We start from the raw sequence: 27,242 nt of genomic DNA on the forward strand, positions 1-27,242 counted from the left end.
GTTGCCACCATTAGATGACAAGGGGAATTTAGTTTTGACACCAGAGTCCATATTGGAGACCTGGGAGAGGAGATTGAGGAACTGGGTAATCAAAGAGCATTTGATCAAGTGGAAAGATCTGCCAGAAGAAGATGCTACGTGGGAAAGTGAGCAAATATTGCAACATCTAACCTAGCAATTGTTTGAGGACAAAAACATCCGGGAGGGGAGGATTGTAATGTCCCTTCATAAATATTTTACCAAGGAAGGGGAACCCAATTTTGTAAATTTTGTCATTTTTGGCCTAAAGACAATTTTGGAGAAAATATTTAGGAGATGTGGGTCGAAATCTTTTTAGTGGGATGTGGGGGCCACCTTCCCACAAAATAGTATGCACCACTTGGTACAGAGTTCGAATTTCCTAAGGGAGGTTGAAATCATAGGGGGGACCCACATGAGACCAAGGGCCAACAAGTATAAATAAGGGGGAAGAAGCATCATTTGGGGTTGTTTGACATTTTGATAATCAATTGTTATTCTAGTTGTTCAACTAAGTTAAAAGTGCTACTTATCACAAGGGCTTCCCAATGAGTGAAGCTCAACCTTTCTTTAGTGGACCTTGAATTCCACCCTAGGAAGGATTTTATTTTTGTTTGGAGGCTAGAAGAGAGACATCACACATGCATCACGCCATTTTGGTTCAGTGGGGACGCAGAAGGAGAAGCCACGCAGTTATTGAGGGAGTGTGGTGTTGGAGTTGGGAATCACATTGTTGTTGGGGTGTTTCTTGGCCAAATTGTAGTCAAAGGAGGAGGATTTGCAGGAGAAGAGGAATCCCATCCCTTAGTATGAATTTCTGAACGTGGGGATTGCGTCATCATCTACAGGCCTGCGTAGTCACTTGTGGGTGCTAAGTGTGGGGAGTCTTGTGTGAAGGATTGAGGAGTTGGGCTGTCCAGATTTTGGTTGGAAGGTAATTTTGGGAAGGTTTCTAGCATTTTGGGAGCAACAAACATCATTCTCTGCTACAGGTCGAATTTTTTGGTTGTGGAGAAGGGTCAAACTATTTGGGACTGAATTTGGAGGGTCAAAACTAGGGCAAACCCTTTCTGGGTTTTGGACAAGGATCTCAGCACTAATTTTACAGAATTTTCTGGGCAGATCTAAGGAGCCAAATCAAGGTCTCAATACACCTAGCAGTGCACAAACACTGGGCTAGCATAGATTTCTGGAGCACAGACTTCTACAACAGTTGGGCACTGATACATTGAGCACCTAAGGCTTGTAGCTTGCCTTGTGCAAGCCCAAGTACACTCCTTCCATTTTCCATTGTACTCCAACAGTTCTATATATAATAAAATTGTCCATTTTGGCATTCTCAGCGAATTTTTTGTTTCATAGGTGTTTACTGAAAATTATTTGCATTGAATTGATTGATGTCTTTGGTTACCACTGTAAATTTCTATAAGGAACATTACAGCACATCACCAAATAAGGTAACATGTTAATACTAGTTCATATATATGAAAAATGTGAATATGGTCATTATATGTTGTTACAAAATTAAAAAAATTATCCATTTGTCTATTCTTATAATATTCTTCTTTCACTTTTCATTAATGGCCTTTTGGACATTGTGAACCGTCATTGGCATGCAATTATATCTATATTATTTCCAAAATCGCAAGTTGACGCTATGAAGGCTTTTATTCTATGTTATTATACTTTTTATGTACAATGTGTGTTATGATTAAATCCCACATGAGATGGAGATGATTTAAATGGCAATATCCTAACCAAAAATTTTGTTGATCTAGAAATAGGCTTTAAGATGCAAGTCTCCAGGTTATTGTGATAACATCCTCCCTTGTTATGTTACTAGAGCCATTAGTGGTTTCAATGCACAAAAGAGAAAACAAAACAAAAAACTATCATATATCCATGTTAATTTGAAGTGATTTAAGCAACAAGAGATTTTCTCCTTGAGAGTTATTTCATCCTTAATCATGCAATAATTGTTTGTGTTAAGGATTTAACTTTAAATTTTAACATATGTGCATAACCTTTTATCCTTTATTTTTCATCGAAATAACTCCCCATAAAGCTCCTAGGCACTTCCCTTCATTCCAAGCATCATAATAGGTGTAAAGAGGGCAGCACAAACATAGTATAACTAACCCTGAGGGAATCAAACTAGGGACATTTTTTTTCATCAAAGTAACTCCCCAAAAAGCTCCTAGGAACTTCCCTTCATTCCAAGCATAATAACAGGTGTAAAGTGGGCAGCACAAACATAGTATGACTAACCTTGAGGGAATCGAACTAGGGACATGCAGAGTGTGCTGGATTACCAATGACATCATGGCAACAAAGGCACCGACCAATTGAACTAATCCTTGGGACCTGCAAGTACGTTTATCTATTGCTCCAAACTTCCATTTACTTTTCTCTGTTTTGTCTCACACACTTATTTGCTTTGAGAAAAATGTTGAATGTATTTGTCTATCTATTTATCATGCAGCCAGGATTTGATTCTTCAACTTGTCCTGACGATGAACCACACTCGTTGTTTAGAAATGCGTCACCAAATACATTCTAATGTGATTTACGCTGAAAAACCTTCTCAAAACTTTTTAATAGTTTAAACTTTAACTTAATCTACCATTTCTAGCTTCCGCCTTCTCCATAGTTTATCCTATAATGTACACACCTGATCAATAACAAAGGCATCCCAGGGACCTCTTTGGAAACTTGTGGAAACAGTTTGTTAGAATCCTGCTCTAGACAATAATAGCATGAAACGTAATATGCACTTGAAAGGCAATCACTTCCTTAAGGGTGCCTCCATAACATCCAAGATAACTAGCCTTAGTCTCAGGCAGCATTAATTCTGCATTATCAACTTAGCTTTAACATAAACATCCAGCCTCCATAAACATGGATAAGCAAGCAAATAACTCGACTACGTGAAACTCTTTGTAATATATGAAATTGAAAGTTAAGTAAACAGTACATGCAACTTGGCTTGTTATATACAGTTTGATAAAAAATCTTGCTTCATTGACCATGAGAGTCCAAATCAAGCTCGAAGAGCTGTTCAAGCTGAAGAGTTCCCTTAATTGTTTGTCAGTCATACAGATTCAACATAGAAGCACCCTAATATGAACACCAACACTCAATAAAAGATCACTAGAAATACTAATTTTGAAACCTCTACACTCTCTTTCACACTACAGATTGGATCCCATTCATCATCTTGGCACTTAAGGTACAGTGACTGCATGAGCTCTTGTTAACTGATTTATGGGAAACAGATCTCTACAAATACACAATCCTTTTGGACATCTTAAACAAGCACAGTTTTTACATAAACCAGGTGACTGACTTATTTGTGCCAGCCACAGGTGCATAACAAGTACTGTCTTACTTCCGCTCAAGAAGAATCCACTGACGTTGAAGCATAAGGCTTACCATCGTCAATCTCCTGTGGTATGGCTTGCCAACAACAATTTCTCTCAATTTTGAAACAAACAATTTCAATCTTGCTTACACATCTCCTAACCAGTAAAAATTCTTGAGTAACCTCACAATAATTCCTTTGGCTGTTTTATGAATATCTGAGGTCTTTGGGCAATTTGTCATCGTGTTAAAATAAAAATTTGACAATTAGGCTGAAGAAAATAAATGATTCGAAATGTGCCCACTTGTTCCGATTAAAAAACGATTTATCCCGCATGCTGCATGACCCTATAGAGTGATGCAGCAAAAACTCTTCCTTAATATCTTAATATTGTGTTGAAGCACTCAACAAACGAAAGAATCGGTTACCTGAGATACAAACTGTATAATTGAATGTTAAGTTCCGGCACCAGAACTTATTGAGAGTTGCAAGTACACGAAAAGAGGCAAATGCATCAAAGCATCAGGTACAACTGTCCTTGCTGATGTTCAAACGAAAGTAATCGTCCCTTTCTCTCGTTACTAGACATTATGTTCATCATTCAGCTCGTCCATTGGAAAGTCAATTTCCTCAGCTTCAGAGTTTTCATCAGCTGTAACGTCTTCATTGTCGAACTCAACGTTTGAAGGCTCCTTCTGCTCAACTTCAGAGCTTACCTCAACTGTAATACTCAAGCACTTCCCAGGCTTATCAGTACGTTTCTTTCTTACTATTTCGGAAAGAGCCTGAGATACATCCCTCATAGTTGGCCTCTTTCTTGCAGACTTGTGAACACACTTGTATGCAGTAGCTGCCATCGCACCAGCTTCTTCCATATTACATTTCGCAATTAGCCGTGAATCAATGATCTCCTCCCACCCAGATTTTCCTTCTGCACTGATTGCAGCCTGTTTCATATGATGAATTTCAGAGTAGCAGTCAGTGAATATCCAAACATATGACAGAACCAGGCAAAACTTTTGGTTATATCACTGAAAACAAACATATCTCAGAGAGTAGGCATGCAATGGGATTGTTTAGAATCTACATAATATCTAAATTAAGCTTGTTAAGGTATACATGGTATGAAATCAAAAATAACGAGAGAACATGTCATGCTACTTCATTTGAGGAATTGTTAATCCACGACTTTAGCTCTTAATATGAAGAAAGCTGCAGATGATACAAATGCAAGACCAATATATCTATAAAAGTCTTCACACAAATAAGCTGTATTGAACAATGAACTTTAGAAGGAGAGAGCAAGTGAATGAAATAGATTACAAGATCAATATATTCAATGAGCCCTTGTTGAGGATTCCTCCCCGTGATCAGTTCAAAAAGTAAGATACCAAAGCTATAAACATCACTCTTCTTTGTGAAATTTCTTGTTGATATATACTCAGGGTCGAGATATCCATATGTTCCTCTAATATCTGACACATGTCCATCCAAGTTTTCCTCCTTTGAAAGCCCAAAATCTGCAACCTGATCAATCAAAATGCACTTACAACTTATTAGTCTCAAATTCCAAAAAATTACATGTAATTAGTTGTACCATGTAAGACTTAATACATGGAGCAGGCAAAGGAAAAATGGAGAATGAGAGCATGACCTGAAATAATATTGTGATGTCTCATGAGTTTACACTCTAAATGATAAGGTAGAAACATTGATGTTTTCTCTTAAGAGAAAGAAGCTGGTTGAAGCCAAGGTGCAAGGTTAACATATAAAAATGTTGTATGCCCTCTGACAAGAACAGACAGGCCTACTAAGAGTTACTTGCAAGTTGCATCTTTTAATTATCGCTCAGTATATTCTTTATTCAGCTGAGTTTGCATTGTCTAGACTGTAAACCTACGTTGTTCGGAGTGAAAGCAAAGCGGGAAGCAGGAGAGGGAACTGCCAATTTTCAACAGTTTCTGGGAGCAGAGAATTCCAGCAGTCTTTTATATATATATATATCTATATATATATATATATATATATATATAAGAGACTCCTGGAATTCTCTGCTCAAATATAACACATGCAGATTGTCAAACTAGTTGCAGGAAACATGAAAACATAGATTTAATCACTGGATTAATGATGGTCATTAAGACATCAACATTTAGTGGATATATAACATCAATCATCTAGCAGTTATAATATTGTCGTCAAATGATCAACCATAACATCAACATTCAAGGTTGAACATAAAGCATTTGTCATCAACAAATAGTAACAGATAACATCAACCACGAAATGAAATAGAGCATCATATTCATGACCAAAGAGTTGTAATATGCAGTCAACAATTCAAAGGTAGGTTCAAACTTCAAAGTGTCATATAATGTTCAAAAAAGGCCATAATAAAGAAAACGTACTCTTAAGTTCTAGAAAATAGATTCTAAACAAAAGACAAATAAATCTACTATCTACTAAGCTTCTCTCTTCCGAGAGAAACTTCTAGTTTCTTTCCCATGGTCTATGAACAAGAGAAGAGTAGAAGTAGGTGGAAGTGGTTGTGGAACACAACCATGAGTTATACGACCCCCGTGCAATGCTGGTGGTTGTGAAGCTAAAGGAAAAACTGATACATCTAGAAACCTGCTGTTGGAAGGGGGATGGCATCTCTGTTGCAAGATCACCATCATAAGTTCCATCATGATCACCCAAAAGTTCAAGCTCCAAGCATTCTAAAACTAAATCTCCATCCTCTAAACCAACCTCCTTTGGATTGTCATCCCAAATCATATATGCTATATCATTCTTCACTACCTCACAATAATGAGACAACAATCTCAAGCTGTAGTGCACATCAACCAATCTTTTTCCTACTCTACATTCAAACTATTTCTCTTCATGCTAATGGATGAAGAGGTAGGTGTTCTACAAAATCCCAAAAATACAATTTTAGCAGAAAATTTATTCAGAAATTAATGTCGTCAACTTGATAGATAAATTATGCAGACTGAATCAGAAAATTAACAGAAAACGGAAATATATTCTGCAACTGAAGAATAGACAAGAAAAACTTGCAGAAGAACTCAGCCTTATTTTATTAATATAAAACAGTACATAAATAGTGGAAACGGATGAGAGAATGGCCAGCCAAAGATATCTGCTACAAACTATATCAGGGCTCCAAAATAAACTGAACTGCCGAATACAACCTATGAATTCTGAATGAATTCACCAAGGGGAGAGATGGGTCCTCGCCCATTCACTGAATCACCCGAGGGTTTTCATCCAGAGGCTACTAAGGTAGAGAACTGAATTCTCCAATCCACACCAAGGAGAAATACTCAAAACCAATATGATCTAAAATGATCTCCTCCTCCTCCTCCTCCTTTTAAAGGACCAATAGATAGATCTTCAATCTTCTAGAAGTATTTTATTTTATTATGTTATTATTATTCTAAAAGATCCCCTTTAACGTTATCTTAAGCAATGTTCCACCAAGACTCCGGTGCGGGGAGACGCACAGGGGGGGCGTGTAGGACTACCCTCAAATTTTGGGAGATTTCGGGGATGCGGGGAGACGTCGAAGTATATATATATAATTCAAGTTTATATTCATTGTTCATTGTTCAATAATGAAAGCATAAAAATATTAAATAGACAATTGAATCATTGATACATCCTCATCATTCATTTTGATACATACATCATTCATATGACATACTCAAGTCTCATTATTGAATTATTCATACATACCATGAGATTCGATAAAAAAATTTAAAAATCAATAATGAAATATTCAAATACATTGATCCATATCATTCACCATTCAATGATTCATCATTCTACAATCTACATTGATTTAAAAATTAAATTCATCATTCATCATTCTAGAATCTAAATTGAAAGCAAAACATACTAGTATATTTTCAAAGTTTGAACACTAAATGAAAATGAGTGTTCCATTTAAGTTTTAACTTTCATTTTATTCAACCTAGGTATTAGACTTTTATTTATTTAATATTTTTTTGTTCTATTTAGTTTTAATTTTAAATTTTTTAATTGTTTTGATTTTTCATTTTTTTTAGTTTTTAATTTTTAATTTGGGTCTTATTAGACAAATTTAAAGGGGGCTCCCAGAAGCACCATTTTTGAAGGGGGATGCCCAGACGCACCCTTTTTGGGGAGTCTAGACTCCCACACTGAGGAAACGCACCCCCTTGCGTCTCCCCGAGACTCCCCAAAAAGGGTGAGTGGGGAAACGCACCCCCAAGGGACTCCCCGTCCCGGGTGCGTGGGGAAACGCACCCCCAAGAAACTCCCATCCCGAGTGTGAGGGGTGCGTGCACTCGACCCTGGGGGACGCGTCCCCGTGGAACATTGATCTTAAATGATTTTTTAATTTAATTTTATTTCATTTAAGTCACTTTTAGCCTTTTTCCTCCAATTAATTATTTTCCCCTTTTTAATTAAATGACTAATTAAAGCCATTTTTAATCTGGGAAAAAGGTAAATCACCCACCATACTCTCTGGCCATTGAAAGCGACTGCCAAGCATCCCATCTTGTAGATCTTCTCGTTTCGGTTCCAACGAGCTATTACACCATAGTGTTCCATCAAATATTCCTTTCGAAATGCCACCTTGAGCGTAATTAATTAAGTTATGCTCGGTAATAAAGGGAATAACCATAATGCAATGGAACCAAAAGCGAATGTACTAAGCTGCTCTTGATGGTAGAAAATGCCAAGTGAATACTAGTGTTATCACAACCGGACAGTCCGGCCAATTTTGGCCCAAAAATGGTCCAAACCAGGCCTCCAAACCGGAATAGGCCGGTTTTGGTCTGTAACGGAACCAGCTGGTTCAGTACCGAACTAGCCTATTCTACCAAAGCGACCAATTCGAGACCGGTTCTATGCAGTTTGTACGTTCCCGAGTCATCGTAAAGATTTTCCTAATTTTTTATTTTTTCATTTGGTTGGCCCACTTCCAATTGTCCCCTAGGCCAGCCTAATATTCAAGCCTATGGTCCTATTCTCCTTCATTTTTCATTTCCATCCCTTTACTTAAATTTTTAACATTACCATGAAATGATTCGAGATGTTTGAGAATGGTTCCAACCTCATTGGATTTCATATGGAGAAAGTAGAATTTTAGATTTCACTCAAATCCAGCAAACTTAACAATTTTTTAGGATTTCAGGATTGCGGGGATTGCAACGTTTTCATTGGATTTTTTCATGTATGAGGTTAAGGAACTAATATTTAATAAAGAGCACCAATCCTTCTATGTACTTTGATGTTAGTGGCATTGGTTTGAACTCCTCTATCATGACTCCACTGAACATGTACCCATCACTCAAACAAAATCTTGACTTGACATGCTATGTTTTTTCTATCTTATTTTAATGCTTAGAGGGTTATATTTATGATGAAGATCCCAATATATGCAATGATTTTGATGATATGTAGGTATTTGTTGTAGCATGATCTTTTTTGGATGCTAGAGGCCATCTAGAGCCTATTTGTTGGTGTATTTTCGGTTCAGGGATAGATTGCACTCAATCTTGTTTTGGTTATGTGCACCTTTACATGCTATATAAATGAGAACTTTTGCTTATTTGTGTATAAATGGTTTGGATTCATATGGATGCACATGCATATATCTTTTTTCTTTAAAATTTGAATATTTTGTATGTTTTTGGTCAACAGGTTTTTGGTCCAATTTTTTACTAGTTCTCGGTCTGGTTCTGACTGGTTCTCAGTCCACAAGGTTTTTCGGTTCGATCACCGGTTCAGTTCTATTAACATTCGTGAACACTGTCAAACCTCGTAAAACTCCTCAAAACTCCCCCTAGATCCCTGATGACATAATCCTGCTCCCATGACCTGGCCATCCCATGCCCTGGAAATCCACCGTGGTTGTACTATAGAGGAAAATAGCCCTGGTTGTATTATAGAGGAAAATAAAAATGGGACATTACATGTTCCAACACCTCTGTAAAAGAAGCGTTAGTAGACCATGGAAGCACTCTCAATGACAATTTATGTAGATGTGTGGTACAAATGCCATACATGTGAAAGTTCTAAAGCTCTATAGTAAGCAATGCACACACAAATTATTTATAAACAAAGAAGTAAACATCGACAATCATACATAATACACAAAGGTTTATCCTAGAAACCTTTAACCAAGAAACCAACAAAATGTTTAGAGTTGCACCTCTAATTTTTTTCATCAATCAACATCATCACTTACAGTACAATATATAAGATCTTGTAACATCCAAAACCATAATCCATTTACCTAGATTAGATTACAACCTTACTTCGGAAATTCCTTATCCGGAATTACAAAATCCATAGGCTAAAAAACCATGCACTACAAAACTGCCAAAAGCTAAAACCGTGTGCCGAAAAAAATCAAAACAAACACAAAAAACTGCCCAAAGAAAAAAAACAAAAAAATAAATCAGGGGCTTCGCCAAGAACCCTCGAGCAAGGGGTGCTACTGCCCACCTATCACTCACCTTTTGTGCCCAACACATACAAATGATGCACAGTACTAGTAATGCAAAGAATATAACACATACCCAACAATATGTGCCACCATATGATAGGATTTAATCTATCTTGATTTTTAATTGCATGCAAATTAGCAAAGACTCCATGTTCACTAATGTACTTGCTTAATTCATTTTGTACTAGAGCACACTCCTCATCATCAAGGATGAACTTATCTAATGCAAGCATATACCCACTTTGTGACCTTTGGATCTGTGTGTGGTTTTCTACTAACCTCACCCTTAGGTCCTATTTGGGACAACCAAGATGGACAATAGTTTCTGGGTGTAAGGACATATATTAACTTACTAAGGCATGAAGTGGAATATTCATATTATCCCACGTTTTGAGCACGCATTTATGTGATCATACAAGATTGTATCTCTTTGTTCAACGATGTCTTTGATTTGGCCTAGCATATTGTCCAAGTGCTCATACACCTCCCCAATCACTAGTTGACCTATATCTGCAAACCAAATATTATAAATGGGCTTGGTGAACTACAAAATACACCTAACTTGTGCCCAAAACTGATTGTCAAGGTTTATCAGATGTGGATGCAATGTTGTTTTTCAAACCCTACTATGAATCACTTGATACCTATGTTCCATGAAACCTCTAGGAACCTGGCGTTTCAGGCCATACCCATACCTGAAACTTGGAAACTTGGTTAAAACTTAAAACTCGACTGAAACTCGACCATCATGTAATCATCTATGAGAGTTATTATAGACTTGGTTTTCCTTATAAATCGTCATCTATGGGTATTATTCCTTTTTTTTTTACAAGATAATGTGTTATTCACTTATATATATATGACGTTTCGGCCAACGTTTCCATTTTTGGGAGGTGACGTTTCTAAATGTACCTGTTTCAAAAACTCTAAAACGTTTCAGCGCTTCGTGCAACTTAGCTTGAGACCATACTAGCCAATGCCTCTTTTATGTTCAAAAAGCACTTGAAGGTGAGGTAAAGCAAATATAGTCTTTTTGCAATTTTAAGTAGCTTCAACATGGACAAACAAAAGCTCAATCTTTAAAGCATTTCATAGGATATGTGGGATACTCAAAGGTGATTGCATTTGTTCCAGATGTTGTGGTAAAAGATATTGTATCATAACATGATTGTTTGGGACTAAGAGAAAAATGGATCTCAAGAATTCAAGAGTACTTTTCCATTAAATACCATTAATATTGTAAGACCAATTTAGGTAAATATAGCAGGTAATGTTTTGATGTAATTCTTCAGGATCCATCACATAGTATTTTGGTTCAACATTTCAAACCAACAAGTGTGGTTCATCATTAGGACAATAATCAAAAATCTGATCCAGTCCAAAGGAATAAATAGGGTAGAGATATAACAGAAAGGGACAAAAACCAGAAAATTCAAAAGCCACAAAAATGGGTCAAACACCAAAACTAAACGTTGGAAAAATTCTAAATCAAGCTATGAAGGTCAAAAGGAAATTTTCACCTCCCGAAATTAATAAAAAAATCTATATCCTCTTTAATAAATAAACCCCCAAAATAATCAACAAAGATCATATAACGTATAATTAATATTATAGTCCAAAAATTAACCAAAGCTTTAATAATAATATGGTTTAATATTAATAATAGTAAAAAACAACTCAATGCTATTTAATTAATAAGAATAATGTTTAACGTATCATAATAATAATTATATATTCAAATAATATTCAATATATCATAATATTAACTATATAATTAATTGATAATATCAGTAGTAAAATATATAATATTTTTGACAAATATGAGAACAATATTTAAATAAATAATGTAAATAGAACACATTGGAATAAATAATAATAATAACCTAAGTCTATTAATCAAATAACCAAAAAATAAACAATAAAAATATAATTCATAATATAGACTTTAAATGTATACAGAAACAAAGCTAGGGTAAAGGATTAATTTATATATAATTATTTTATTTAAATATAAAGGTAAAACCTACAAATTACGAGAGAAAACAAAGACCAAAACATTAAGCTCACAAGGATATAAAATAGAAAAAGAAAAGGGGTGGCGCAGCGTGGAACCAAGGACAATAACAAAAAATTGCGGCCGGGGGGGGGGCGCCAGAACAAGGATCATAAAATATAAATTTCAACGAAAACAAAAAGGACAGGCAAAGAATTAACACAATAATAACACAAAGACAAAAACCAAAACAGCAAGAAAGAGAGTTATTTCCAGCCACATACCAAGGGCATAATCAAGAGTAATCATCTCCAAGTTGGTAAGGGGCTGTCTTACACTCAATCTCGTGCTTTTTCAAGGATTTACTCTTCATTTTATTGAATGTTTGATTGCTGTTTTGCATTTTTCTGCAATAAAATATCATTTATAGAGTTGCAATAATTTAAACTAACTCCTAGAGCCCATCACCCAATAGAGATTTACAGGCACTGGTCTACTAATCCTATGGTGGATTGTTTGTTTGTGTAGGGAAGCCCGCCGTGGTATTTTATGATTTTGCCTAAACAATAGGGATTTATGTTGAGGTGACAGTGGGCACTTGTCTTGTGTGGTGCCGCATCTAGCATCTTGTTGGTCCTTTTGCAAGATTGCTAATTCGTGTGATAACAAGCCCCTCTATCCATAATACGATATATGTCTGACAAACCATGAAGAAGTAGACTGCTTCCCTAGATCAAGTGTCTATCTTATAGAATATGACCACAGGAGCTTCACTGGGGGAGCAATACGATACCATGTGCATTCATATTGGGGGATATATATTGAAGAAGAAATGACATAATATATTGGGGGATATATAGAGGCTAAGGGTTTTTATAATGGAAGGCTATGTCACATGGTTCGAGTTCGAATTCGAGTTCAACAACGATTAAGTTCGATTCGAATTCGAATTTTCCAATCAGGTTCGAATGAGGTTCAGCATTAGGTTCGACTATACATATTTTTCAATATATATATATATATATATATATATATATGACCTCGGTCTAATGGAGCAGGAATAACCTTGTATAATGGACGTTGCAAAGATTGAAGGATTAGACATTCTCGACATATCTGTTTTAGCATACAAATCTACCTAGACATATCACAATTGCACAGCTAGTGATCTCGACATACCTGTGAGGATCTCAGCTGAATGGAGTAGCAAAGATCTAGGACAAAGGCACAGTGTCAATGGATCTCGCATAGCAGTCTTGGCATCAAGGCCTCGATGATACTCTTGTAGAAGTCTAGACTCTAGACAAAGAACAGCAGTGATAGAACCTCTCTCTCGGCCTAATAAGATTGATGTTAGACGTTGTCTCAATCACATAAATATATATATACTACAATTGTGGCACAATAACAAAGCCGCAGAAATGATCATTCTCGGAGGATACAATCCCTGCATAACAAAGAGCCACAGTAACCATTACAGTCTCGGAATAAATGAGACAGTAAGGACCTCAATATAGTGAGGAATAGTATCTCATCTCGGTGAATCTATTTCTTAACAGTCAATGTATATATATATGTAATGGAAAGATCTTCGGATCCCTCACTATCTTTACATGATCTCACTGTCTCGGTGTAAGAAAGATCACAATGATCCTGCAGTCATGGAATACACTCTTGCATGATCACAGTCAACATGATGGTCTAGAGTACAGTGATGAAGGTAGGATAAAACAGCTATCATGGCTGTCATAATGAAGTTCTCAGTGCATCATTAAAAAAATCGAACCTTAAAAAATTCATTAAAATTCGCCTTCAGGTTCGTTGAGGTTCGTTTAGGTTTGAGTTCGTTCAAGTTCGACTTGAGGTTCGAATTTCAGGTTCGGCAAACCTGAACGAATTTCAAATTTTTTTCAGGTTCGCCGAATTTCGAATCTGAACCTTCAGGTTCGCCGAACCCTGTGACATAGATGGAAGGTATAAAAAATGGAGCTCAATGTTAATGAAAAAATATAAAGGGGTGTAAAAAAAGTTAATGAAAAAATGGATACCTACAATATCTAATGAAAGTACGGGTTTTTTACATTGGGAAGGTGTATTGGGTTCATATTGCTAGGGGCTTAAATAATGTGATTTTTAGAGGTATTTTCCAATATGTAGTCAAATTAAGGGTATTGTTTAGTATGTCACGAACGCATGTGATATGTCAGAAGTTCATTGAGTGAAGCCACTGTGAATACAACCAATATCAACAAACAACTCAAAGTCCAAGGCACTCTCATGAAGAATGCAATGTCATCCATCATCACCTATTTGCTGAAAATCATCTAAAAACTATGTCAAGTATTAGAAACACATCATAGAGGGGAGTGCATACCAAGATCACGTGTATGTCCCATCAAGTATGGCCATAGGACCATGATAGACACAAAAAAATCCTAGGGCACTCTATCCAAGAAGTGTGAGCCATTAACCATGCCAAAATTAGCCTTGAAACCCTAGTTTCTCCAAAATATGAGGTGAACACTCATCAAAAAGAGTTTTTGATCTCATCAAGTATCACTGTAGGAGTATAATAGACACTCCAAGAACTTGGATGCTCCATCACAAGAGTCTAGTAGCATATCACCATCGCAACCCTCATCAAACCCCATAGGTTGCTCCAAAGTATGGCAAAGAGGTGAGTAAACTTTTAATGTGTTCAATATAATCATAAAAGAAAAATAGACATGAGAAATACCAAAGCGCTCCTTCACAAGAGCCACATCTCAACCTAAAATGACAAACCCTAAAAACAGTGTTGATAATATCGATATCGGCAAAATATCGGCGAGGGTCCTGAGAACATCTTATCGGCAATATAGGCAAGCATAAAAAATGCATAATATATTCATTTTTTTCAAATTTTTAAACATATAAAGCAATAACAACATGAAATAAACACATTGGCACATAAATATGAAGAAAGCACTGATATATATGATGTCAAATAGAAATGATACATCAAAGGCGATGCCAAATCCTGTTGATCCCTGATAATTGTCCAATCAAGGACTCAAATGTGGAGAACCAATACAAAATAACATCACATATATAAAAGTATCCCATCATCATGAGTTATATGTAGCAAAACAAAGAAAACTAGCAGTTATCTATCTGAAATCAGTGCCCTCTCCCCCTTTTACGGGAAAACGTGATGGGTTGTTTATCAGGCCTGCCCCTAGCAGTAGAAGGCCCTAGCCCTACCCTAATGTCAAATAATGAGTGATAGGTATAGAGTTGTGCTCTCCTATATCTATAGCAGATGGTGTTGATGCTGATGTTCCCATAGTCTCCTCCTCCTCCTCTTCGTGTTGCTCCTCCTCCTCCTCCTCCTCTTGCTGCCCCTGTTCTAATGGATCATCTGGCTCTAACCATGAAGGTGACTCCTCCAAGATGGGCACCTCAAACTCCACCCTCCACTGAGACAATACATCAATATTGTCCAAGGAAATGGCATCTGGATCCATTGGTGCTTCTATTTGCTTCACTGGAAGTCGGATATTGTAATGCACATACAGTAAATCATTGAGGCGTGCGAACTCCAATCTATAAGAGTGTCAAAAAAACTAATGAGTCTTGACTCTTGACACTTGAGGGTCATGAATTAAAAATTAAATTTTACAATAAATGTAATTGCTCAACTGAATGAAGCTCAAAGTTATACCTGTTGCGTTTTTTTGAGTGTATTTTCTCAAATACACTCCAATTGCGCTCACACCCTGAAGAGCCACATGTTTGACTCAGGATTCTTACGACCAATTTCTACAAATTTGGTGCCCTTACACCATAGCTTCGCCACCAAATATCTACAACAAAATAAAGAAATAAAAAAGTCAAAAACTTAAAACATAATTAAAGTTTCAAATAAAAGTTACATAATTGAATTTTAAAAATCTACAATTATAAATAAGGAAATTCTAATGAGTGATGACTTGTCACTTACGTGGCATGAACAGGGTCCTTTCCCTAATAGCATCATCAAAGCCAAATAGGCCAACACAATCCCGATAAAAAAGCATCTCGCGATTGATTTTGCTACGAAGCTCAGGATCAGGTACCATCCTATGAATACAGGAATGGAGCCCTTCCATCACCTTGCCATCAAAATCAAAGGCACATTTGTATGAACATGAGAGGTTGAGGAAGAGTGATGCTACATGAATGGGTCGATGAAGCATCCCTGTCCACCGACTATCAATCACATCCCATAACATCATATGCCTATCAAGCCCAGCAAAACCCTTGTATGCATAATAAAAACGAATGGCCTCCTTGGCCCTATCCACGACTTCATACAAATAAGCCATTGCAAGCTTGTCCCCATCTACCAATCTCAGAACCTTTACTATAGGTTCACTAACTGAGCATGCTTCTTCTACTCCCTGCCAAAACGTGTTAGAGTACACAATTTTTGCAATGGCTCTACCATCTTGTCTCCTATTGTATCTATAATCACACCACTCATCAAAAACAAAGATTTGCTTCAACTCGCATTGGCATCGAAGCAAAGAATGAAAAGTAATAAAGTTGGTGGCAAAAAGTGTGATTGCAGGACACTACAACTCCTTGTTTCTAGTGTACCTCCTCATGAGGCTAAGAACAAAAGCATGGTTATAAATAAACTTGGGGACGCTCCTAGCCATATCAATCACCTCCTTTATGAAGGAGAGTTTCCCCATATCCTCAAGCAGCAAATGGATACAATGTGCTACACACGAATGCCAGAACAATGTGCGGTGCCTCTCCATAAGAATCCTGCTGACAGACACATAATTCGTTGCATTGTCTGCTATGACTTGCACCACATTCTGCACACCAATCTCCCAGATGAACCCATCTAACAACTCACATATCATTGTTGCATCTTTGATATGTGTTGATGCATCCACTGATTTAATAAACATGGTACCTTTAGGACAATGTACCAAGAAATTTAGAAGGGTCCTACCCTTCCTATCTGTCCAACCATCAGACATCACTGTGCATCCAAAAACTTCTCATGTTTGTTTCAACTCCGCCAATCAATAGTTGATGTCCTGCTTTTTTGCTTGAAGAATTGGCCCCGCAACTCCTCATATGCAGCACTTTTGTGCCTTGGACCCACAACAACAATAGCATAACACATTGGCTGCCAAAATGGATTGGTTTTGGTGATGTTGAGAGGTAAGTCACTCTAGAAAAGACACCTCCCCATAACTCTATCTGCTTCTTGCTTCTCCTTTTTTTTTAACAATCGATTTTATGGAAGGTTGTGCTCCATGTCCTGTTTGTGGAGCCCTTCGCACTATTCTCAACCTCAAAATCAGAAGAAGATATCCTGAAAGATCTACCTGCACGTTCAGCCTTGTTTCTTTCTGCCTCTTCCTTCTTTTTGTCTTTTTCATCAATTGCTTCAAGAGTTTTTCGTATAAGCTCCAAACTAGAGACTGTACAAAGCCCAACATCATGTCGAGGGAGTCTATCCAAATGGTATTTCAATCGTGTAACCCCTCCTGTCATCGTGGTCCCACACAATTTGCATGATAGATATGCTTGATTTGTCCCACCATCAGGCTCCCCATACTCCCAAAATGGGTCCAAGGCTTTTGGCATATTTGTAGTGAGCTAATTCAAACCTAGGGCACCAAAAAAACAAAACATTGGAATTAATGATTAAAGTTACTCCACCCATACACAAAAAATAATAAGTAATAACCACTTCATCTTACAAAATACTTTTTTGCTACATTATTTGCAATGTGAATTCATTGAAAATGACACTAAGAAAGTGCATTTGAAAGTTAAAAAAAGAAATGGAGTTTGCTATCCAAATATGGAGAAAACCCTTGCATTGGCTCATGGGCATGAAAATCATAGCAAATGGAAAAAAAAGAAGAATAAGCAAAATGCTGGTAGGCAAAGAGGCAAGCAAGAATAACCCTACATCTATGAAAAAAATCATTAACATAGGGGTTTTTAAGAACATACCTGTTAATGGAAGAAATGAAGTTTGTCAAATTGTTCTTCAATCTTTGATCAACAAAAAATTCGTAGTTGGTGGTGATAATGACTCTTCGATCCTCAATTCCTCCTTGACAACTACCACGACGCTCTCCCCTTCTCCAACACTCAGAAAACTAAAATGGGCAAAAAAAAAACGGTTTTTCCCTTTTCTAGGTGCAGGTTAGACGGATCAGTGATATTTACTATCGTCACACGATAATTTCACGAGATATCGGTGATATCTCAAAAATATCGCGATATTTCCGGGGAGCGAAAATATCGTGATATTTCCAAATATCAGGGATATATCGCCGATATTGTCAACACTGCTCCAAAACATGCATGACGAGGTAAACACTCCATGAACTAGCTTGTCTATCTTGTCAAGCATCATCACAAAAATACAGTAGATGCATGAAATGTTAGAGTACTATTCCACAAGAAATTTTTCCACCATACCATACAAGCCATCTAGGGGCAATACCATGAAGCAAGGAGCTAGTACCAAGAAGCTGATCTAAAGATATGAAAACCATCATATCAAAGCACCAAAGAGCATGTCATCACCATCATTCAACCAAGCAATATGTGGCTATGATGAAAGTAAAACGGACAAGACCATCAACTCCATAATCCATCAAGGAAGACTACTATGCTTAACCATCCCCAAGCAACATCATGGAGGATCTAGAGTCATCACTATCTCAAGATGCACTATCATCAAGCAAAAATAAGAGGTATGCAACTCAAGCTCATCATCATCCATGCAAGTTACCCTTGCAAAACTTTTCATGCGATGAGAATCACAATTTACTACTCACACCAATATGAGGGGTAACAGGTTCCATTTGGTTTCGTACTTTCATTTGTGAATCTCAACAATCAATAACCCAAACCCTTTTGAACCTAAGACAAATTCAAATACTAGCATGTCCCATTCTTAGAACAATCTTAATCAAAATGAACTTGTCTAGTGGCCTTGTTTTCAGTGTTTGGTCTCATGGTTGGCTCTACGCTTATCATATTCACTATAAATATAACAAAACATAATAATCTTGCATTACATGACCCTAACAATGCATTAGTGGGCATTCAAAATGTCTTTACCATATCTAGCATTGAAGCTTTGTGGAATCAATAATAAGGTACACACATATATTTTATCCTTGCCTTCATGCATATCCATATAAATCATATTATTGCTAGAAAAAATTGTTAATTGGCATTAACATCTCCACACACAGTCCAAATAGTGAAGTTACCATTGTAAGGAGATGGTAAAATGTTACCATGTTCAAAATAAATAACGATATTGGAGTAACAACTAGATTTGACCTAGATTTATATCCTCCCTAAATGTTTTTAAAGAAAATATGGCTGCTATCATACAAAACAATATTTGTGTAAAATATTAATGTAATTTTATTATGTATCATTTGCAAACATATGCACATTTGCACAACACCCTTACAATTAGGGGAGGAATAAAGTAGGTGGTACATTCCATTATGTAATTGATTTCATATAAGATTATTAGACATTAAGAAAAGCCCCATCACACTCTTATGCAAAATTCTCCTTTCTATTCCAGGAGCTCTTTTCCAACGTACCATCATCCAAAGTTGAGAATACAATACAAGCCTCAAGCAAGTTTTTGGCAATCCCATGCATATGAGAAGCTTCTTGTCAGTTCTTCCCTATATTATATATCCTATAAGTTAAAGAAAACATCTTTTTCCCACAAGGGTGTGGTCTAGCAGTAAGCAGTGAGGTGATCTGGAATTTATTAATTCAGAGACCTGGGTTCATAACCCTGAAGTGGGTATGCATGAGGCCAGCTCCAAGTTCTGGATGACTTTCACAGTATAGATACATCCCTCATAGCATGGTAAGCATTTCCTGATGATGGCTCAAATAGGAAGGCACATGGCACGTTATTGCAGAAAAAATTGTTCCATAGGACTTTTCACACTCACTGACATTACTAATCATTTCATCCCTTAGAAAAACATGTCCTACAGAATGTACTGGGAATATTGATGCCAATTTATTTTTTGGAAGACAAGTGCAAAAGAAGACAACAAAACTTGCCCCATCTGTAGAAGCTTTTAACGGCTCCAGAAAGTGGTTTTAATGTTTAACATTATTATTTGTTCAAGCAATGCTAGAACTAAATTAATTTATGTTAACATGATGAAATAAGAAACAAAGGCATTTTAAGAGCTTTCTTCACACGTAAATACATTATCAATCTCTAAAGATATGTTTGGTACACGGTGTTCTCACTTCAGTTTGTTAGCACACTGTTAATCATGCTTAAGAGAAAAGAAAAATACTTGGACCGATAGTAATACAGCTATAATTTTGCAGCAATTGCAATGGCTTCCTATAAAATTTATATCAATATTAAGTCATAGTTCAGGGATATTTGGGGTGTGTAAGGAGTTTCAATGAATTCTCGAAAACCAAGGAATCACTGCACAATATCGACCTACAAATTTCCACATGTTTATCACTGTTCCCTACTTCAGTTCTATTTTCAACAAGGAAAAGTGAAGCAAAAATGAAGATTCCGAACCTTGCATTCAAACTGAACAAAGTAAAATAATCATACCCTGGCTCTCATAGAATGGTCTAGTAATATGTTGGCAGACTTTATGTCTCGATGAAGTACTGAGGGTACTGCCTGTGACAAGATCAATTAAAGAATCAACTGCAATTTGATAGATTTTGTTTGTATACAATATTTGAAGGACTCAATTGCAGAAAAACAAAAAAAGGAAAAATGATTTTCAACTATTCTATTCATCATCAGAAACAGAAAGTATACCCCGTCATGGAGATATTCGATTCCTCTTGATATATCTTGTGCTATGCGAACCCTTCGTTCCCAATTTAATGGCTCCAAACTCTCGTCTAAATAAAAAACACAGCATAGAGGAAGCAATTTTATCAGTAGTAACAAATAAGCATTTCTCAAAGCATGACATATATAAAAGGAACCACTCTAATTAATTCAATTAACAAAATACTAAATATGTAAGAAGCATAACAGATTTTCTTAGATAAAATATTTCCAATCCCTCATTTCTTGTTAGCATAGTCCATAATATGTACGTGTCTTGTGTGGACAAACAATAGAATATTTATATAATATTGTTGCCTTTGCGAAAACGATAACGTCACTTCATTAACTGTTGATTTCGGGTAGCATCAGATGTAATCTAAACACAAAATTTGGTGGAGAGGTTGGGGCACATGAGATCTCCAATACCTAGAAAGGGTTTGGGCAGATACTAAACAGATCAGGAGATATTAAAATAATTAATATTTTTAATGGAGTTCCTAAGTCTAAACTTAGGAAAAATAAAATATCAACGTGTATTAATATGAATCTATGTTGGAGTGGTCCAAAAGACATGGATCAAGCCAGATCTAATCGTAGCCATTGATTAGGGACTTAATTTCGGCCGTTGAGATGTCAACAGAAAAAGTATAAGAGGAGGCTTGAGAGTCACTTGGAGAATACACCAGAGTGATCAATGATTCTATTCTCTAGAGCAGGGTTTGCTAAGAGAGATAGAATCAGTGATCGGGAGAGCCGCTGAGGGGCATTGAGTACAGAGAAACAGAGAAGGCAGAGATTGTGTCGGGAAAGCAACGCAACAGCCAAAGAGAGTGATGCAGAGCCAGCAAGGGCTCACGCAAAAGCAGCCAAGTGTTGCGCAGAACACTAGAGAGGCCAGCGTATCTGATGCAGAGGCCCAGAAAGCTGACGCAGGGCCTCCTGGGGCTGACGCAGGCCAAGAAAGGCTAACGCAAGGCCAGCATGAGACAGAGAGGGGTTAACGCAGTCCAAATTAGGCAGACGCTGGGGTTGCAGAGCAGTTTTGTGCTGAGGAGCTGTCGGAAGGATTTTCCGGGGTTTCAGCCAAGAGATTTCTCTCAAACTGTGAGGTATAGCTACTAAGGAAATTCTCTGTTGGGTAGGCCAGTTTTCGGCACTCAGATTGTACTCTGATATTGCTTAATAAGAAAACCCTCAAATAGCTACACCGGTTTCCCCCCATTGGGTTTTTCCGAGGACATTGGTCCAAAAATAATGGTGTCATGTGGTGTGTTTGTTCTTGTTTCTTTTAGTTGTTGATCTGTAATATGTTGAGCATGCACTGGTGTTTATTTTCAATATTTACTTTGTAAATAACTTGTTAAAGAAAAATAACAAGTAGGTAGGAATAAATCAGAAAAAATGCATGAAGGGTTTCTAAACTAAGTAAACTTGGAAACTTCAACATGGTATTGAAGCGTGATTGCAAATCACAGGAGGACTAAAAGACATCAACTGAGCGGAGTAATAGCAACAGAAAACAGCAGTCCCGAGGTGACAGAAGTTGTTTCTAGCAGCACAGAAGCCAAGAAGTGTGACGCAGAACCAGCCAGAGCCACGCAGAAGAAGTCGGGAACTGCGCAGAACCTCAGAGAGGCTAGCATTGCTGACGCAAAGGGCCAGGGGGCTGACGCAGACCCATCTGGGGTGACGCAGAGCCAGCGTTGGGCAAAGAGGGGCTGACGCAATTCAGAGAGAGACAGTTGCTAGGGTCTAGAAGGTTGCAAGAATATTGCAGAGTGGAGTTGGTGAGGTACTGTAGTTAGAACAGTACCTGACAGAGTAGGGCCAGAGGAGTTGTTACCAAGGGTTTCTAGCCGAGGAACCTAGATCAGCAGTGTAGTTACACAAGACGATCAGAGTAGTGGACATCTCGACAAGCGGCAGAAGGATTTCCAGGAGGGAAATCAGGACTCAGAGGGAATCCAGAAGAGAACTTTCAGATGGGAAGTAGAGACTCAGAGGAGTGGAACAGAGAACTTCCAGGAGGGAAGTAGAGGAGCGTCATGGCACTTCACGAGGTAAGAGACCAAGATAGACTGAACGGAGCATCGAACTTCGCAGTCTGGAAGGCCAGAATCTTATCAGTGCAAGACAGGAATTGTGTCAAGAACTTCGCCTTGAAGGCGATAGCTATCCCAGTCGACCCAAATGATAATGACAAGTACGAAGAGGTGATGGCGAGGGCCAAGTGCATTATCCTTGACAAGGTCAAGGATCATGTGGTACCACATATAGCCGAGAAGGAAACGGCAGTTGACATGTGGGAGGCTCTCAAGAACCTGTACCATCATACTTCTGTGCAGAGAAGAATTCTACTTGAGAATCAGTTGAGGTCGTATCAGATGAAGAAGGGTCAATCGATTGACACCTTCCTCAGAGGACTGAATGAGATCCGAGACCAGCTGACTACTATAGGAGCGACACCAAATCAGGAGCTTATGGTGAGGAAAACCCTAAATGTTGTCTCAGAAGATTGGGAAGTGTTTGTCCAGAGTATCTTGTGCAGAGGGACTCTCCTACCTTGGGACGAGATGTGGGCAGCCCTTCGCCAGGAAGAGATCAGACGACAATCAAAGACAAGTAGCAGCAGCAAAGGGATCAAAGTTCAGCAAGAGGAAGAAGATGTGGCCCTAACATCTGAGGGAAAGCAAGAGAAGCAGAAGAAGAAAGATCTCTCCAAGATCAAGTGCTTCCACTATGGGGAGATCGGTCACTATGCGACCCAGTGCCCAAGGAAGAAGAGTAAGGGAGAGTCTTCTGAGACTAAGGCAGTGCCAGCACGGGCAGAGAAGGAAGTTTTGACAGATGATGATTGTGCCATGAGTGCACACGCGCCACTTGAGCGGAAGTGGGGAGACATCAAGCTATAGTCAGGCAGACTACAGGCGATGAGGGGCAGGATCCTTGAGGTACCCAGCCTCTTGGATTAGACCTTGCTACAGGAGCCCTGATGAGTAGCAGCAGGAATGGCTGGGTGGGTAGAGACGGATGCGGATGGAGCAGCAGAGAGCTATAGTGCAGGAGTCCCGAGACAGCGCAGATCTAGCAGGCTGCAGCAGTGCGAGAGGCACAGGAGTGTTGCACCAGTGCAGGAAGGCACAGAGAGGTGTGCAACTGTGCGAGATGCAAGGAGTTGTTGCAGCAGCGCAGAGGTCAGAGAGGGAGCACTTGTCAGCGGCAGAGGGAGCTTTAGCATCAGTGGGTTAGTTGGGAGATCAGTGACTTACTTCTCAGTAACTGAGTTGCAGTGCAGCAGTGGGCAACACGATGCAGCTTGATGAGAGGAGGTGTAGTGCTAATGCAGTGCTGGGAGAAAGGACCAGCAGCAGCACGAATGCAGAGGGAGTTGTCGTACAGATGCAACAATGGCAGTGGAAAAACCATGGGCAGAAGTACAGGAGGCAGCAATGCAGAGGACATTGGGCAGGAAGGCCTAGCATCAGCACAATTACCGTTGTCGGATGATCAGAGTAATACTCAGTGAGGAGTATTGCTAGAGCACAGTCCTCGCTAAGAGGGAGTGTTGATTTGGGGTAGCATCAGATGTGCTCTAGCCATGAAATTTGGTGGAGAGGTTGGGGCACATGAGATCTCGAATACCCAGAAAGGGTTTGGGCAGATTCTAAACAGATCAAGAGATATTAAAATAATTAATATTTTTAATGGAGTCCCTAAGTCTAAACTTAAGGGAAAATAAAATATTAATGTGTATTAATATGAATCTGTGTTAGAGTGGTCCAAAAGACATGGATCAATCCAGATCTAATCTTAGCGATTGATTAAGGACTTAATCTCAACCGTTGAGATGTCAACAGGAAAAGTATAAGAGGAGGCTTGAGGTTCACTTGGAGAATACACCAGAGTGATCAGTGATTCTATTCTCTAGAGCGGGGTTTGCTAAGAGAGATAGAATCAATGATCAGGAGAGCAACTGAGGGGCATTGAGTACAGAGAAATAGAGAAGGCAGAGATTGTGTCGGGAAAGCAGCGCAACAGCCAAGGAGAGTGACGCAGAGCCAGCAAGGCTCATGCAGAGGCAACCAAGTGTTGCGCAAAGCACCAGAGAGCCAGCGTGTCTGACACAAAGGCCCAGAAAGCTGACGCAAGGCCTCCTGGGGCTGACGCAAGGCCAGCGTGAGACAGAGAGGGGGTGACGCAGTCCAAATTGGGCAGACGCTGGGGTTGCAGAGCAGTTTTGTGCTGAAGAGCTGTCGGAAGGATTTTCCGGGGTTTTAGCCAAGAGATTTCTCTCAAACTGTGAGGTATAGCTGCTAAAGAAATTCTCTGTTGGGTAGGCCAGTTTTCGGCACCCAGATTATACTCTGATATTGCTTAATAAGAAAACCCTCAAATAGCTACACCGGTTTTCCCCCATTGGGTTTTTCAAAGGACATTGGTCCAAAAATAATGGTGTCATGTGGTGTGTTTGTTCTTGTTTCTTTTAGTTGTTGATCTGTAATATGTTGAACATGCATTGGTGTTTATTTTCAGTATTTACTTTGTAAATAACTTGTTGAAGAAAAATAACAAGTAGGTAGGAATAAATCAGAAAAAATGCATGAAGGGTTTCTAAACTAAGTAAACTTGGAAACATCAACATTAACTGTATTAAGTCCTTGACTGCTGTTATTATTAATTATACACATAAATATCTTATCTAAGTTTTATGTACACTTTTGATGCAAAAATAGATTTAATCAAATATTCAAACCCTATAATTATACATAATGATGTCCATTAACAAATGCCATTTAAGCACATAACATTAATTTCATTTTCGTCCCATCGTAATAGCTTGAGTGGTTGCGAGTATGGTTTGCTCTACCATTCACCTGGGCTCAATTCTAAGAGACATGTTTGGCCCATTGTGATAAGGTTAGAATGTTAGGTTCTCCCAGTACGAAGGGCATCTTGGCCCTTGCTAATTCGTAAGTTATTGGTATGTCTGGCTTGTGGGCTATTGGATGTACTCTTGTTTTTATAGTGGCAGTCATGGTTAATAGAAATATTAATTCCATTTTTGCTTTAATCATATGAAAACCCATTTATTAACATGCAATATGAAAATCTTAAGATGATAAATATAATATGCACCATAAGTTATGCAACAAATGTTGAAGAATGTAACTAGGTTCGGTCTTCATAATTGTACTTGAGTCAAAATGAAATATATTTGTCAAAAGAAAGCAAAAAGAAATTTTATTATTATTTTAATTGACTTGTTAAAGCATGGGTTTCATGCTTGGGTCAATTGTTATAGGTCAAGCCTCCATTGTAGGCTTTAGGTTGTTGACAAAGTCAATTATTGTTTGGTCAAAGACTCCTCCATCAAGTCAGCCTCTTCATCAAAGTCTCCATCAAGTCGGCTTCCCTCAAAGAACACATGTCGGCCTAATATAGGGACACATCTCTTCAAGAAGTCATGTCGGCTTATTTACTATGGGAATCAACTATATATAGGCATGTGCACCTTCGACCAAAATTGCAAAGATGATTTCATGTGACTACAGAGACAAGTTCGGAGAGATAAGAGTTTGGTACTATTGCAGTAAGATTCTCGGCATATCTCTCTGAGATACAAGTACGGATTGCAGTTCGGTACAAACTCTCAGATGGAGACAAGTTCAGAAAAAGTCAGATAGAAGTTTTCAGTGCTATTACAGTGAATGAGTTCGGATCCAATTCAGAGAAGCAATCTCGGTGTACCACAGTCTCGATGTATCCACAGTCTCGGTGTATCACAGTGATGCAAAATCTCAGTAAGAAGCTCGGTTGTCACAGACTTCAGTATGCCTTAGTGAAGTTCGGATCACAGGTTGTCACAGTGATAGTGTATGAAGATGGCTCCTTTGTCACAATGAAGGTTGCCTCAGAACTTCAAGACCAAAGCATAATCTTATTGAAGGACCAAAGCATCTCATTGTTGCAAGGAAGTAGTTGAAGAATAAGCTACTGCTCAGCTGAAGAAGAAAATGCAAGGTTGACTTGATGGAGGAAGTCTCTAGTATAGGTTGTGAAGGTCTTGGTCGTCTCATCTTTTGAATCTACTAAAGGAAGAATTTTGACCGGGTTTTCCCCTAGAGTGGGGTTTTGCCCTGGCTGCGTGCCTACATCTCGTGTCCTCTATTATTTGTTGTTTGGCATTAGTCTTGATGATAAAGAAAAGATAAATCAAACAAAAGAATAATAATAATGAAACATCACAAGATAATGTCATAATAAGAGAAATCGATTAACTGCCACACTTTGGATTTCTCAACATGGAATCAGAGCTAAGGTCATGATCAAAGGCAGTTTGAAGATCACTTATACATCTTTGAAGTATTCTCAGTGAAAGGTTTTGTTTGCATTTGTATTAAAGATCAAGTCAAAAGGACATTTTCTAGGCTAATAAAACTAGGATTCAAAGGCATCTTGAAGGGCTGAGTAGCACATTTCAAAAGGTCTGAGAATC

The 27,242-nt window shown here is 38.1% G+C and overlaps 1 protein-coding gene across 6 annotated transcripts in view; it reads right to left on the reverse strand.

The window, feature by feature from the left end:
• Positions 1-3,296: 3,296 nt before the first annotated feature.
• The window catches only part of LOC149140593 (calcium/calmodulin-regulated receptor-like kinase 1), a 181,145-nt gene continuing 157,199 nt past the window's right edge, over positions 3,297-27,242 (reverse strand). For all 6 annotated transcript variants that reach the window (XM_089446300.1, XM_089446304.1, XM_089446302.1 and 3 more), the window contains 4 exons: positions 20,729-20,814; positions 20,513-20,584; positions 4,703-4,906; positions 3,297-4,326 (listed from right to left, as the gene is read on the reverse strand). In XM_089446300.1, coding sequence (XP_089302426.1) covers positions 3,961-4,326; positions 4,703-4,906; positions 20,513-20,584; positions 20,729-20,814 — 728 coding nt within the window. In that variant the 3' untranslated portion in view covers positions 3,297-3,960. The remainder of the gene's footprint in view (positions 4,327-4,702; positions 4,907-20,512; positions 20,585-20,728; positions 20,815-27,242) is intronic.

Source organism: Pinus tabuliformis, chromosome X (genome assembly GCF_031772625.1).
Source record: "Pinus tabuliformis cultivar Carrire ecotype Pingquan chromosome X, CPIR1, whole genome shotgun sequence".
NCBI lineage: Eukaryota > Viridiplantae > Streptophyta > Pinopsida > Pinales > Pinaceae > Pinus > Pinus tabuliformis.